Here is a 15914-nt window from a genome sequence, read left to right on the forward strand (position 1 = left end):
CTAAATTTCCCTTTTCTATTATCTCACAGATGGTGAGGACACGCACGACTGATGTTCCAGACCCGGGATGAGCTGCTCCCCCCATTTCTAGAGGCCGAGGTAAAAGCCGGGGGAGGGCACTGGCCCGAGGTAGGGGACGAGGCATCCTAGAGTTATCCCAGTGGTACCACCAGTAGATCTGGCGGGAGATCCTATTATCGAGGAGCAAGGCGAGGTGCCCGCAACTGAGCCTACCCCGACGGACTTTATAACAGCACCGGGATTCTAGGAGGTCATAGGCCGTATACTGCGGTTCATGGATTCTATGACTCAGGCTGGTTTATTTCCAGCAGATCCAGCTACATCACATGCAGGAGGGGGAGCACAGACCCCTACTACTCCGGCTCCTGGACATGCAGCTGCAGTGTATCAGACTCCGGATGCACTACCTGCAAATGGGGATCCGCCAGTTGCTGCAGTGGCACCCCAGCCCAAGCCAGCTGTGGATGGCGATTCGCACAAGTTATTGGATAGATGGACTAGGCTTTACCCTCCGGTCTTCGAGGGCGAGCGTCATGAGGATACCCAGGACTTCATAGATAGGTGTAGGGACAGATTGCACTATATGAGGATATTGGAATCACATGGAGTTGACTTCACTACTTTTCAGCTTGAGGGCAGGGCCCGTAGATGGTGGCAGTCTTATGTTCTAGGCAAGCCAGCAGGTTCTCCTCCCATCACTTGGGGTCAGTTCGCACAGTTATTCTTGGATAGGTACATTCCACCCTCTGAGAGGGAAGATCTACGGTATCAGTTTGAGCATCTTGAGCAGGGTCAGATGTCTGTGACCGATTATGAGGCGAGGTTTTTTGAGCTGTCTCACCATGCACTCATGATACTTCCCACAGATATAGAGAGAGCTCGGAGATTTGTTGCAGGGTTACACCCCAGTATTCTGGCATGGCCCGAGAGGTGGAGATAGGTACAGAGTATCAGCTAGTGGAAGAGATTGCTCGTAGGATTGAGGGATATCACCAGAGGGGTAGAGAGCAGATGCAGCATGATAAGAGGGCTAGATTCTTCGGAGAGTTCAGAGGTACCCCGGCTAGGGGTAGAGGTCAGTTAGGGAGGGATCACCCAAGCAGGCCCCCATATTCAGCACCACCTTCTGCTCGGGGTGCTCCAGCGCGTCCTTATTTCAGTGCCATGCCAAAGAGCTTGTATCACCCTCCAGCTATTCAGGGTTCCTCCGGGGGGTATTCAGGTCCTCAGGGCTCTTCTGATTCTTATTTCAGTGCTATGCCGGAGAGTTCATACCGGCTATTCAGGCTTCTTCCAATGGGTCTACAGGCCATCAGGGTCAGCCATCAGGACAGCAGGCTGCCGCACTGCGGGGTTATTTGAGTACAGAGATCTTAGCCATATGAAGAGGTACTGCCCCAGGCTTCGGGGCAAGGCAGTACAGCAGGGTCAGTAGCCTATGATTTCAGCACCGACTGCCTCGCTGCCTAGAGGTGGAGGGCATACGGGTAGGGGCCGTCCTAAAGGTGGAGGCCAGGCATAGAGAGGTCAGCCAGCTACTGCTCAGTCCGATTGAGGCCAGCCAGCCGGCGCTTCAGCCAGATTTTATGCCCTTCCGGCTAGGCCTGATGCAGTGGCCTCAGATGCCGTCATCACAAGTATTATTTCTGTCGGTGGTAGAGATACTTCAATATTATTTGATCCAGGGTCTACTTATTCATATGTATCATCTCTATTTGCTCATTTCCTAGTTATTTCTCTTGAGCCTTTGGGCATTCCTGTTCATGTGTCCACCCTTGTGGGCGATTCTATGGTTGTGGATCGGATCTACCGGTCCTGTATGGTCACATTCTATGGTTTTAAGACTAGTGTGGATCTCCTGTTGCTTGATATGATCGACTTTGAGATCATCCTGGGCATGGATTGGTTATCAACATATCACTCTGTCATAGATTGCCATGCCAAGACTATTACTTTAGCAATGCCAGGGTTGTCGAGGTTGGAGTGGAAGGGTTCCACAGTTGATACATCTAGTTGGGTTATCTCTATCCTGAAGGCTCGGAAAATGGTCGAGAAGTGGTGTTTGGCTTATTTGGCTTATGTTCGAGACACCACCGCAGAGTCTCCGACGATTGATTCAGTTCCAGTAGTTCGAGAGTTCGCCGATGTGTTTCCTTCTGATCTTCCTAGCATGCCACCAGATCGTGATATTGATTTCTACATTGATTTGTCTCCAGGCACCCAGCCTGCATCTGTCCCACCATACCGTATGGCTTCGAAAGAGTTGAAGGAGTTGAAGGAGCAGCTTGGGGAGTTATTAGCAAAGGGTTTTGTTAGACCCAGTGTATCGTCTTGGGGTGCACCAATGTTATTTGTGAAGAAAAAGGATGGAACTATGCGGATGTGCATTGATTACCGCCATTTGAACAAAGTCACCATCAAGAACAAGTATCTGTTGCCTCGTATCGATGATTTATTCGACCAATTGCAGGGTGTTAGGGTGTTCTCCAAGATTGAATTGAGTTTAGGGTATCATCAGCTGAAGATTCGGGACTCGGATGTTCTGAAGACTGCATTCCGGGCTACATATGGCAACTATGAGTTCTTGGTGATATCCTTTGGCTTGACTAACACCCCAGCATCATTCATGGACTTGATGAACAGGGTATTCAGGCCTTACATTGATTCATTTGTCGTCATCTTCATTGACGACATCTTGATATACTCCTGTAGCTTGGGGGAGCACGAGCAGCATTTGAGGGTAGTGCTTCAAACCTTGCGAGAGCAGAAGCTATATGCTAAGTTCTCCAAGTGTGAGTTCTGCCTAGAGGCAGTGGCATTCTTGGGGCATATTGTGTTAGGAGAAGGTATTAAGGTGGACCCCAAGAAGATTGAGGTAGTTCAGAGTTGGCCATGTCCTACTTCGGTGACCGAGATTAGGAGTTTCTTGGGGTTAGCAGGTTATTACTGTCACACCTCCTTTTTACCTACACCCCCGAGAAGGGAGTGTATAAGGGAGTTTTTCCAATTAAAGGGCAATCGAAACGAGATTTATTTATTAAAGATTCAGAGTCGCCACTTGGAATAATTTGTGGTGTCCCGAGTCACCGGTTCAAATCCCGAGTCGAGGAAAAGATTGACTCTGTTTAATAGTCTGCGAACCAGAAATCCGAGTAAGGAATTTTGTTAACCCGGGAGAAGGTGTTAGGCATTCCCGAGTTCCGTGGTTCTAGCATGGTCTCTTAACTGTTATATTCGGCTTAATTATCTGATTTTAGAAACATGTTTTAACCTATGATGCCATTTTAAACTTTTGACCGCTTTTATTAATTTTTAAAGAAGATTGAACGTCATTTAAAACGTGCCTTTGGATCGTGCCACATGAAATGCACCCGCAATCCTAAACACATTTTAGTCAACGTTTTAAGATTTCGATTTGGGTAACATGAAATACGCACCCGAGTTTAGGAAGGTAATATTATTAAATGACGCGCCTCAAGCAACTACGCGTTAACAACTTTGCGAGGGCCATGGAAAATTTACTAAATGGCACGCCTCGAATTCTAAGGACTAAAATATTAACTAAGCGAGGGCCATGCATTTTAAGATTTTGTTTGGCATGGCGCACCTCGGTTCTACTTTTTAAAGAACATTCAGAACTAAACTCTTGAGGGCCAAAACTATATTCTATTCAATATGGCACATCTCATGACTTAATCAGCGAAATCTAATTAACTAAGGGAAAGAATTATCACTACTTTTGGACTGAAAATTTGGACCAACTTTAGACTAACAGACCGACATGAGAGAGAACGAATGGATGGCATGATGATTAGAAAATAACGCGAAAGAGCCTTGGGCTCGAACAACTGGCTCTACGTGTGAAGAAAGGTGGATGGTCTTCACTCCAGGCCCAACATGAGCCCAGACCTTTGGAGGATTGAGCATTAAGGAGTGCTGGACTCGAAGTGGAGTCCCCAAGCACGTGGGATATCAGATTATGGATGAACGGGCGTGAGCCAAATTTTATTGTTAAAAGGGAATGTCACACAAGTAGACTTGGGCTGGCCTTAATTTAATCAATTGGGCCAATATTAGGCCCAAGTCTAAAACCCTCCTTTATGCACAATTAGCTACTTGTAATTCCATCAAAACACTTCATGAAATATGGAATGGAATTAACCTTCTACTTCTGAATCTCAACTATTCGAGCACATGATGACTAACTAACCATTACAAAATTGCAATACCATTTTCAGCTAAAAATGCCTAATGCACAATTAAAAACTTGCAATTCAATTAAGAAACTATATGAAACATGAAATGAAACTAACCTTTGTTTCTGAATTTTAAACTATCAGATAAACATTCTGAGTTTAAAAACAACAAATCCCGCTTAAACATACCCACAATCAACACCAACGTAAAGTAGTATTTTCTTCTATTCCTAAAGTATTCTGAACTATTTCATTCCCTTCAAACATGATCTCAATACCTCATTTAACCTAAAAATACATTCAGCTGACCCATAGCATTATCCAGACACAACTAACATGATATCCAAAATTTAAATGAACTACATATCAGATCCCTTAGTTGTCACATGTTCCACCCAAGTCTAAATCACTCTAGAGCTTTTATATCGAAACAAAATTCAATTTCAGCAACAAGCTGACAACAGCTTCAATTAAGATTCAGAGCAAAAAGAATACAAGATATAACCAAACTTGACTAGACTTACTGTTAATCAAACTTTCGTAATAGTTCAGAATCATGTTAAAGTTCAGTTATACAATACCAAGCCTTTAACTATGAGACATTTAACAGGAAATTGAGTCTCTTGCTAATTCTAAACCAAATTCAACCCTCAAAGGATACTATCACCAAAAAGGAGAACATGCACCAATAACTCATGATTTTAAAGAAAAATAAAGCTACATTACGACAAAAGAACAGGTTGATGTTAAGCTCCCAATCTCCAGATTTCCATATCAAACTTGAAGCAAGTTTTACATTAGGTAGAATTAAAGAATATATACCTGGAAAAACAAAGAAAATAAGAAGAGAAAAGGGTCAGCAATAGTAGAAAGTGAACTTCAGTAGATTAGCAACAACAAGATTCAGCTTGTTTAAACCATTTTGATCCCGGAAAGAGTCTAAAATCACTTCAAACTTTTGAAAACCCAAAGAATGGTCTATAGTGCTCCAATCAAACAGTGTTTTATGGTGTTGTTTTGTGTTTTTCCTCTGGTTTTTAGACCCTTTCTATGTTGAATATTTTCTTCTGGCCGCTTATCATTTTTCTAGATCTTATCCCCCAAAAACAATCAACTAATGGGGCTTTTATATCAGGGAATTAGGGTAGCAATAAAGATTTCAGATTTTGCTTGTTGCTCCTTTCAATATTTTCGTTTTTGCTTAAAGAACCTCAGTTCAAAACTTCTATTTCATTTTAGTCTCCAGGTCAGCTTCTAAGAAACTTCCCACTTCTGTTACAGAATGATTCCCTCCAATAGAATCCCTAAACTACCCTTTCAAACCCCATATATTCACCTTAAGGCCAGGCAGACCCAGGTCAAAATGACCCAATTTAATGGGTCTGACAATCCATATTAAACCCCCATCTAGGCCTTTGATACCTCAGAACCCAATTAAAATCTATCAAGGATTCACCATTTTAAAAACTGACCTAAAATTACCCAAAAGAAAAATCACGGAAGCCTTAAACCAAAACCCAAAAACAAAAGAAAAGGAAAATGAAACAGAATTAACTAATTTTAAATAACAACAAAGTAACTATGCTGATTAACAAACAAGTCATGCATGAACAATATTGACAACGAGCATACAATGAAGAAACAGAAACAAAGACACAAAAAAGAGATGAAGAAGGACGACTTAAAAAAGAAAAATACAAGAAAAGAAACATAAAAACGTAAAAATACCTAAACGGGCTGGCCAAGCCTTGGAGTCTTTCCCTTGATTTCTAGACTTTGACCAAAAGGGGTCTCAATCATGTGTTCTCAGATGAAAACACATGACCAAGGTCCATTTTATCCTCAATCATCACCAAGTCTGTCGATTTTAGGGTTTGACATGTTAGGCCTCAATTTCGATTTAAGATTCGACGAGTTCGGGAGATATTTGAGGGAAAAGAGTCGTGGATTTGAAAAAAGGGGAGTGAGGGAGTTTTGGGGTGTTACTTTGGTGGTGTTTGGAGCCGCCGCCGCCCGCTGAGAGCGGTGGAAAGAGAGGCGGTGCCTTAGGGTTTGGCCTTTGGTCTCTGGAACAGGGAAGTGAAAGAGACGAGAGATGAGGAGGGGGTCTGAGGGTTCCGACACTTAAATATTAAGCACACCCTCAGTTCATGTCCGTTGGATTGAACAACATCGACGGCCCAGATCTGTCGAGCCTTCAAAACGGGGTCGTTTGGTTTAGTGGGGAAAGGGACCAGGTTAAGGGCGGGTTTGGGCCGGTTAAGGCCGGTTTTGGTCGGGTACCGGGCGGGTATTTGGGCTGGGGTGAGGGAATTCACATTGGGCTTGGACAAATTAAAACAAGACAGCCCAACTTTCTAACTTTTCAATTCCCTTTTTTCAAAATAATTCTTTTTCTTCTTTTTTTTTTCAAAATTAAATTAAAATCTAAATTAAATCCTAGAACTTAATTAACCTGAAAAACACTAATTAAACCTAAATAAAAATTATCACAATTAATTAAAAATAAATTAAAAGAAGACTACTCAAAATCAAAGTTAAAATTAAAGAGTGCAAATTAAACTATTTTTGTGATTTTCCTCTTTTTTTTATAAAATAACTAATTACTAATTAATTCTTAAAAATGCAAAGTTAAATCCTAAATGCACATGTAGCATATTTTTTGTATTTTTTTATTAATTAAATAAAATAAACATGCACCGACAAATGCAAACAATAACAAACAAAAATCTACGAAATTGCAAACAAATGGAAAAATTATTTTGTTTTGAATTTATGGGAGTAATTCATATAGGGTAAAAATCATGTGCTCACAACTGCCCCTCTTTGTTCGGAAACACGAAAAGTTTTCGTGCAAAGATAAAGTGAGCAGATACGAGCGATTTTTGCCCGTTTGAATATTCCATGGGAAGCATTTTAGAAAGAGTTGACCGCACCCTGCTTCTGAGGTTGCCTACATATCCTTGGCTAAAAGGAATTAGGTCAGTGTAGTTCAGGAATGTTTGGTAGCTGGGACTACCATGAAGTTGTGATTTCACTGTTGCTGCTGCTGCTGCTACTGCTAACTGAATCCCCTTGTTACACCATAATAATATAAAAAAGAAGCTAGACTAGACTATGATCTATGCATTACAAAATCCTATCTATATCTTCAAACTTGCTCTTGTGGTTCATGTTGCCTTGTTGACTTGCATTCTCCCAGTGGAATCCCCTTGTTATCGCTTTGAATTGTAATTTGAGATGTTTTCCCTTTCTCCAGGTGAACGCCTGACTACTGAAACTTGAGTGTATTCCCTTGTTTTCCAGGTGGGCGCCTGATTGCTGAAATTTGAAAATGTATTCCCTTGTTCTCCAGGTGGGCGCCTGATTGCTGAACTTTGAAAAATGTATTCTCTTGTTCTCTAGGTGGGCGCCTGATTGCTGAACTTTGAAAAATGTATTCCCTTGTTCTCCAGGTGGGCGCTTGATTGCTGAACTTTGAAAAATGTATTTCCTTGTTCTCCAGGTGGGCGCCGAATTATTGAACTTTGAAAAATGTATTTCCTTGCTCTCCAGGTAGGCGCTTGATTGCTGAACTTGAAAAATGTATTCCCTTGTTCTCCAGGTGGGCACCTGATTGCTGAACTTTGAAAAATGTATTCCCTTGTTCTCCAGGTGGGCGCTTGATTGCTGAATTTTGAAAAATGTATTCCCTTGTTCTTCAGATGGGCACCTGATTACTGAACTTGAAAAATGTATTCCCTTGTTCTCCAGGTGGGCGCCTGATTGATGAACTTTGAAAAATGTATTCCCTTGTTCTCCAGGTGGGTACCTGATTGCTGAACTTGAAAAATGTATTCCCTTGTTCTCCAGGTGGGCACCTTATTGCTAAACTTGAAAAATGTATTCCCTTGTTCTCTATGTGGGCGCCTAATTGCTAACTTGAAATGTATTCCCTTGTTCTCCAAGTGGGCGCCTGATTTCCACAAAATAGACAAAAACAAAGAAAACTTCTGCCCCGATTTGGTGCTGGGCGCATTTGTGAGTGTTAATTGAATCATGTTACAAAATATCTCTATGAACTTGAAAGCTAAATCCCATTATCCATGAGGGTCCTGAAAACTCCTAGCTAAATGATGGCTTTAAAAGCTAAATTATATCTTCTAAAGGTGTTACTCCTGCTACATCTTGTTATCTAAGAAAGTCTTAAACTACATCCCATTATCCAGGAGGGTCCTGACAACAAAAATTTAAATCCCATTATCCAGGAGGGTCCTGAAACCTTAAAACTAAATCCCATTATCCAGGCGGGTCCTGAACACCTAAAACTAAATCCCATTATCCAGGCGGGTCCTGAACACCTAAAACTAAATCTCATTATCCAGGAGGATCCTGAAATTTAAAATCAAATCTCATCTTAAGGGTGAAAATTTTAGAGCTAAATTCAACTTCCTAACGGTGAAACTTATGCTAAATCTTAGCATCTAAGGGAGGTATTAAACTAAGTCCCATTATTTAGGAGGGTCCTTAAAATTTCAAATTGAATCTTATCCTAAGCATGAAAACTTCAAAGCCAAACTTATATTTCCTCAAGGTAGAACCTAGCTAGATCTTGTTACTCATGAACGTTTTGAATTTTAACTAAGTCTCATTGTCTAGGAGGGTCCTGAGAATTTTTAAGGTTAAATCCCATTATCCAGGAGGTCCCTAAAATTTTAAAATTAAATCTCATTATCTAGGAGGGTCCTGAAAATTTAAAAACTAAATCTCATTATTCAAGAGGGTCCTGAAAACATAAAAACTAAATCCTATTATCCATGAGGGTCCTGAGAACTTTTAAAATTAAATCCCATTATCCAGGAAGGTCCTGAAAATTTTAAATTAAATCCCATTATCCAGGAGGGTCCTGAAAATTTTAAATTAAATCCCATTATCCAGGAGGATCCTGAGAATTTAAAAACTAAATCTCATTATCCAGGAGGGTCCTAAAAATTTTAAATTAAATCCCATTATCCAGGAGGGTCCACAAAATTTTAAATTAAATCCCATTATCCAGGAGGGTCCTGAGAATTTAAAAACTAAATCTTATTATCCAGGCGGGTCCTGAACATTTAAAACTAAATCCCATTATCCAGGAGGGTCCTGAATATTTAAAATTAAATCTCATTATCCAGGAGGGCCCTTTAAACTTAAAACTAAATTCTATTATCCAGGCGGGTCCTGAACATTTAAAATTAAATCCCATTATCCAGAAGGGTCCTGAAAATTTAAAATTAAATCCCATTATCCAGGAGGGTCCTGAAAATTTAAAATTAAATCTCATTATCCAGGAGGGCCCTGAAATTTTACAACTAAATCCCATTATCTAGGAGGGTCCTGAAATTTTACAATTAAATCCCATTATCCAGGAGGGTCCTGAAAATTTAAAAATTAAATACCATTATCCAGGAGGGTCCTGAAAATTTAAAATTAAATCCCATTATCTAGGAGGGCTCTAAAAACTTAAAACTAAATCCCATTATCCAGTCGGGTCCTGAACATTTTAAATTAAATTCCATTATCCAGGAGGGTCCTAAGATTTAAAAATTAAAACCCATTATCCAAGAAGGTCCTGAAAATTTAAAATCGAATCTCATTATCCAGGAGGGTCCTGAAAATCAAAAGTCAAACCTATTTGGTGCTTGGCTTTCCCCTGCGGAGGATTTCTCCGAAGCAACCAAAATTTCCTGCCCCTGTTTCAATCAAAGAGAAATCTTGTTAATTTAAATGCGGTGGTTAGTTGATGGCATTCTTTGCTGAAGGTCTTTCCGCTATCGTGCTTTGTTTTGATTGGCTCCTTCTGAATTGGCTAAGAACCGTTTGACTTCCCGGCTGACTTTCAAACCCCCATGACTTTGGATGACCCGAGTGTTCTATAATCGAACCGTTGTTTCACACCTCTGACCCCTTTAACTAATCCTCTGCATCTCCCATGAAATTACTAAATCATTCTGCCGATGGAACTTTTGCTGGCACTTTATCCCACTTTACATCATGATATCTTTGGTATGCTCTGGCCGCACTGTGCTTTGCAATTTTTGCAGCTGGTAGTTAGCTTTGAAATTTCTTCTTATTTTCTTAAACAGAACTGACACTGGGAACATTTTAGCGAAATAAACCCAAAAGAAATGAAATGCAATGACTTTCAGAGTTAAGGATAAGAAAATCCAAAACTGGAAGACTATCTGAAGGGGAAAAAGAAAAGAGACTTATCTGAGTGGAGCAACTGGCACCAATGATCATGACAAGCATTTCGGATTAATCGTCCAATCTGTCCAACCAATCAACTTTCAGTTGCTATACTTTGCTGCTCCGGAGTTTCCATAACCTGATTTCTTCACCAAAACCTTGACCTTGTTCGGCATGCGGTGCCCTGAAGGGTTTTTACCAACAAGCCTCTCTCATTTATTGATCTCTCAACTCACTTTCGCCTTACGGTGCCCGTGAGGGTTTTCACCAATAAGGCTCTCTCATTTTGATTTTTCTCAGCTCCCGTCGCCTCATGGTGCCCGTGGGGGTTTTCACCAATAAGACTCTCTTATTTTTAATATTTTCTGCTTGGACTAGAGTGTTGCCCTTGATGAATCACCTCTACTTGCTTGACTTGGCATCTCTCGAAGACTGATCGGAAGGTCTTTCTTTCGACCGTAACACAGTCTTTTGGATAGGGTTAGAAAGAAAGGATATCAAAGGCTCAAAACAATTCGAATGGGTTCAAAATTACAACTTTGGAACCATTGACAGAGATCGTGCAAGCACTGTCGGTACGGTATAAGTTTTAAATCTCGTGTTTCGCATTCTCCCTGAATCTGGTGCACCAAAAGGTCCGAGTCACCAAGACCAAGAATTCCTGGACACCTATATCCATAGCCATACTCAAACCCAAAATGCATGCCTCGTACTCAGCCATGTTGTTAGTACAGTAGAACCGAAGCTGAGTCGTAATAGGGTAGTGATGTCCTGTTTCAGAAACAAGTACCGCTCTTATCCCAACGCCTTTCATGTTAGTAGCCCCATCAAAGAAAAGTTTCCATCCTGGCTTTGCAATCTGTTCCAATTCATCAATGTGCATTACCTCTTCATCAAGGAAATAGGTCTTCAAAGGTTCGTATTCTTCATCCATAGGATTCTCAGCCAAATGGTCGGCCAATGCTTGAGCTTTCATCGCAGTCCGAGTCACGTAGACAATGTCAAATTCTGTGAGCAAAATCTGCCACTTTGCGAACTTTCCCATGGACATAGGCTTCTGGAAGATATACTTCAACGGATCCAAGCGAGAGATGAGGTAAGCAGTATAAGATGACAAATAATGTTTCAACTTATGAGCTACCCAAGTTAGGGCGCAACACGTCCTCTCAAGATGAGTGTACTTAACCTCGTAAGATGTGAACTTATTGTTGAGATAATATATGGCATGCTCCTTCTTGCCAGTGATGTCATGCTGTCCCAACACACATCCAAATGAATTGTCCAAGACCGTAAAATACAGAATCAAAGGTCTCCCTGGTTCTGGCGGGACCAACATAGGTGGGTTTGACAAGTACCCCTTTATCTTATCAAATGCTTCCTGACATTCATCTGTCCACTTGACCGCAATATCTTTCTTTAACAATTTGAAGATAGGCTCACAAGTTCTCGTGAGCTGAGCAATAAACCTGCTGATGTAATTCAATCTCCCCAACAGACTCATCACCTCAGTCCTGTTCTTTGAGGGTGGCAATTCTTGGATAGCTTTGATCTTTGACAAGTTAAATTCAATACCTCGGCGGCTGACTATGAATCCCAACAACTTTCCATACGGAACACCGAACACGCATTTTGCAGGATTAAGCTTGAGATTGTACCTGCGAAGCCTTTGGATGAACTTTCTCAGATCTCTGACATGGTCAGACTGCTTTCTAGACTTTACAATCACATCATCCACATAAACATCGATCTCCCTGTGTATTATGTCGTGGAATATGATCATCATTGCTCTCATGTTGGTTGCCCCAGCATTTTTCAAACCAAATGGCATGACCCGATAGCAATACGTTCCCCATGGCGTGATGAATGCCGTCTTTTCTGTGTCCTCCTCATCCATTAAGATTTGGTGGTAGCCCACGTAACAATCCACAAAAGAACCAATCTCATGTTTGGCACAATTATAGATCAATATATGGATGTTCGGCAAAGGAAAGTTATCCTTGGGACTTGCCTTGTTGAGATCTCGATAATCAACACATACCCTGGTCTTGCCATCCTTCTTCGGCACAGGCACAACATTGGCTAACCAAGTGGGATACCGGGTGATCTGAATGACCTTGGCCTCAAACTGTTTGGTGACCTCTTCCTTAATCTTCACACTCATATCAGTTTTAAATTTCCTCAGCTTCTGCTTGACAGGGGGGAATGCCGGGTCAGTGAGCAATTTGTGAACCACCAAGTCAGTGCTTAGACCCGGCATGTCGTCATAGGACCATGCAAAAACATCTTTAATTAAAACTGATTTGTGAACCACCAAGTCAGTGCTTTAATTATCTCCTCTATGAGTTGTGGTTCAAGATAGACACTTATTTTAGTTTCCCGGACATTATCTTGGTCCCTTTAATTGATTGCTTCTGTATCACTCAGGTTAGGCTTGGGTTTTTCTTCAAAATGGCTTAATTCTTTACTAATCTCTTCGAAGGCTTCATCTTCGTCATATTCCGATTCACCATCACACTCTATTTCTTAAATTACTATTTCAGAATTAGATTGGCTTTTAAAACTGGGCCGGAGATTACTCATGCATGTCATATCATTGAAGCTAGCATAAAAAGAACTGTACAAGGAAGAAAAGAAAAACAAAAATAAAACTATCAAGAAGGAAGAAAAGGCGAAATTACATTTCATTGAAATTAAAGATAACAAGGTTTATGTATCCAAACGGATGGAACCTAGAATCTGAATTACAACCCTGGCATAATCCAGATAAATTGAAAGAAAATCAAAGCAAACTACCAAAACTCCTTCCTGGTGGGAAGATGAGTAGCTTCCCAATAGTTAATCTTTGCATTGGGCCCAACAAACTGCACATCCACTTTACTCAAGCCCTCTCCAGCTTCCAACATGTTCACATCGGTGAATAGCCTCTCAAAGTTTTCAATCAAATCTCTATCTACATCAACCACTGAACTGGGAACTGTTGCCACTGGGCGTTTCTTGGTGTCAGACCTAACAAATGATCTGAAGAGCCGTGAGATGGGCTTTGGGAGGACCCAGGCCCTCTGTTTTAACTTTCTAGCTCTTTTCACGTCCGCAGTTGTGGGCTTGAATCCCAAACCAAACGTATCCAAGTTTTTGGGGAGAGACACCGGCTGTACGATACCTTGCAGAGATGCACCCAAACCCTTGCCCGGTACAAAACTATTTTTCAACATTTTGGTTGCTACCATGACTGATGCGGCAACTACCCTCGGGGTTGGAATGCACTTCCCTTCTAGAATTTTCTCTACTGATACCGTGTCAAAAACCTGATAAACCCATGGCCCCTTGTTGTCCTCGAACTCTATGAACGGAACAATGGCATCGCTGGGAACACACCTATTATCTTCGTCATGCACAATGATTTCCTGTCTATCCCATTCAAACTTGACCATTTGATGCAGAGTAGACTGGACCGCTTTGGCAGCATGAATCCAGGGTCGACCTAATAGCAGATTGTAAGAAACAGCCACATCGAGCACCTGGAACTCTATGGTGAATTCAACTGGCCCTATTGTAAGCTCAAGCACTATGTCCCCGACTGAATCTTTCCCTCCACTGTCGAATCCCCGAACGCAGATACTGTTCTTGTGAATTCTTTCATCATCAACCTTCAACTTGTTCAGAGTGGAGAGAGGGCAAATTTTTGTGCTGGAACCATTGTCAACCAGCACCCGAGTAACCACGGAATCTTTGCATTTCACTGTCAGATAGAGGGCTCTATTGTGCTCGGTACCCTCCATGGGCAACTCATCATCAGAAAAAGTGACTCTGTTCACCTCAAATATCTTGTTAGCTATCTTTTTCAAGTGGTTTACTGAGATTTTGTCAGGAACGTGGGCCTCATTCAGGATCTTCATCAAAGCCCGACGGTGCTCGTCTGAATGGATCAATAATGACAATAATGAAATATGAGCCGGTGTCTTCCTCAACTGCTCCACAATGGAATAATCCTGCACTTTCATCTTTCTCAAGAACTCCTCTGCTTCTTCCTCAGTCACAGCTTTCTTCGCCAATACCGGGTTGTCTTTGGAACCTTTAGCTTTTCTCAACTCTTCGGGGGCAAAGCATCTTCCTAATCGAGTCAAATCATGGGTCTCACATACTTCTTCTTTAAATACTTTCCCCTTGTAAGTCAGTGTCACGTGTTAATAATTCCACGGGACCGCCCTGCTGTTGACTATTAGTAATTGAGTTACCGGCTTGATGATGACAGGGTCTATGCAGGCACCTTCTACAATTACAACAGGCTTGTTCGCCATTCCCGGCACAACCACTTTCGCTCTTTCATGTTTCGCTACGACGTCACTTGAGGACCCATGTTTGACCACCACAGATGGTTCACTATTTGCCCCATTCAACTTGATCGCAGACTTCTCACTTGTTGACTTTTCGAACGGCCTGGCATCACTGGACCGAATCATCATGACAGTTTGCGAAGGCTTCTTAGGCTCCCCTTCCTTATGCACTATCTCAATCATATTCGTCTCTTGATGAGCTGGCAATGAGTTCGAGTTGATATTAGGTGCCTTAGGGGCTTGGACCTCAATCCGATTAGTATCAATGAGCTCTTGAATAGCTGTTTTCAATTGCCAGCACTTCTCTGTGTTGTGCCCCGGGGCACCAGAACAATATTCGCAACTCACGGAGTGATCAAGATTCCTCGGGGGAGGATTTGGCAATTTTGGTTAAATCAGACTCAGCATGCCCAATTGTCTCAACCTGCGGAACAAACTGGTATAGGATTCTCCCAATGGAGTGAAAGTCTTCTTCTTCTACGACCTCTCATTCTTGGTGGCCTGATTGGGCCGAAAACCTGTTCCAGGGGGAATTCGGTAGGCTCTTGAGGGTGGATAGGCATTTTGTGGAACTAGGTATATGTTTTGTGGGACTGGCGCATGCCATTGTGCGTGGGCCGGAGGTTGGCTATATGTTTGGGCATGGTGGGCAGAAAAATCGGGGACTGGTGGTGGGTAGTAGTGTTGTGGTGGGTTATATGTGGTATGAGGATATGTTTGGTGGTGGGGTTGAGGTTGGCTATAGTAATGTGATAGACTCCTGGGTCCGAACCAAGCTCCTGAATCAATCGTTGCTACATCCTCTTTCTTCTTATTTCCAATTACTCCCCCAGTTCTGCTTTGAATGGTCTGAGTAGTTGCCTTGATAGCCGAATAACTCATGATTTTGTTTGTCTTGAGCCCTTCTTCTACCATACTGCCCATCTTTACTACTTTATTGAAAGACTTGCCTACCGCTGATACCAGATGACCGTAATAAGTAGGTTCTAAGGCCTGCAGAAAATAATCCACCATTTTACTTTCTTTCATTTGAGGGTCAACCCTTGTTGTCTGCTCTCTCCACCTAAAACCATATTCCCTGAAACTTTCATTGTGTTTTTCTTAAGTTTTGTCAAAGACAGGCGGTCCAGAATAATTTCAAGATTATACTGAAAAT

The 15914-nt window shown here is 41.8% G+C and overlaps 1 protein-coding gene across 1 annotated transcript; it reads left to right on the forward strand.

Moving 5' to 3' along the window:
* Positions 1-295: 295 nt before the first annotated feature.
* LOC138883928 (uncharacterized) lies at positions 296-2522 on the forward strand. The gene is made up of 4 exons (XM_070164648.1): positions 296-753; positions 888-1338; positions 1583-2403; positions 2492-2522. The coding sequence occupies exons 1-4, from the start codon at positions 296-298 to the stop codon at positions 2520-2522; spliced, it is 1761 nt and encodes a 586-aa protein (XP_070020749.1).
* The last annotated feature ends 13392 nt before the right edge of the window (positions 2523-15914 follow it).

Source organism: Nicotiana sylvestris, chromosome 12, assembly GCF_000393655.2.
Source record: "Nicotiana sylvestris chromosome 12, ASM39365v2, whole genome shotgun sequence".
Classification (NCBI taxonomy): domain Eukaryota; kingdom Viridiplantae; phylum Streptophyta; class Magnoliopsida; order Solanales; family Solanaceae; genus Nicotiana; species Nicotiana sylvestris.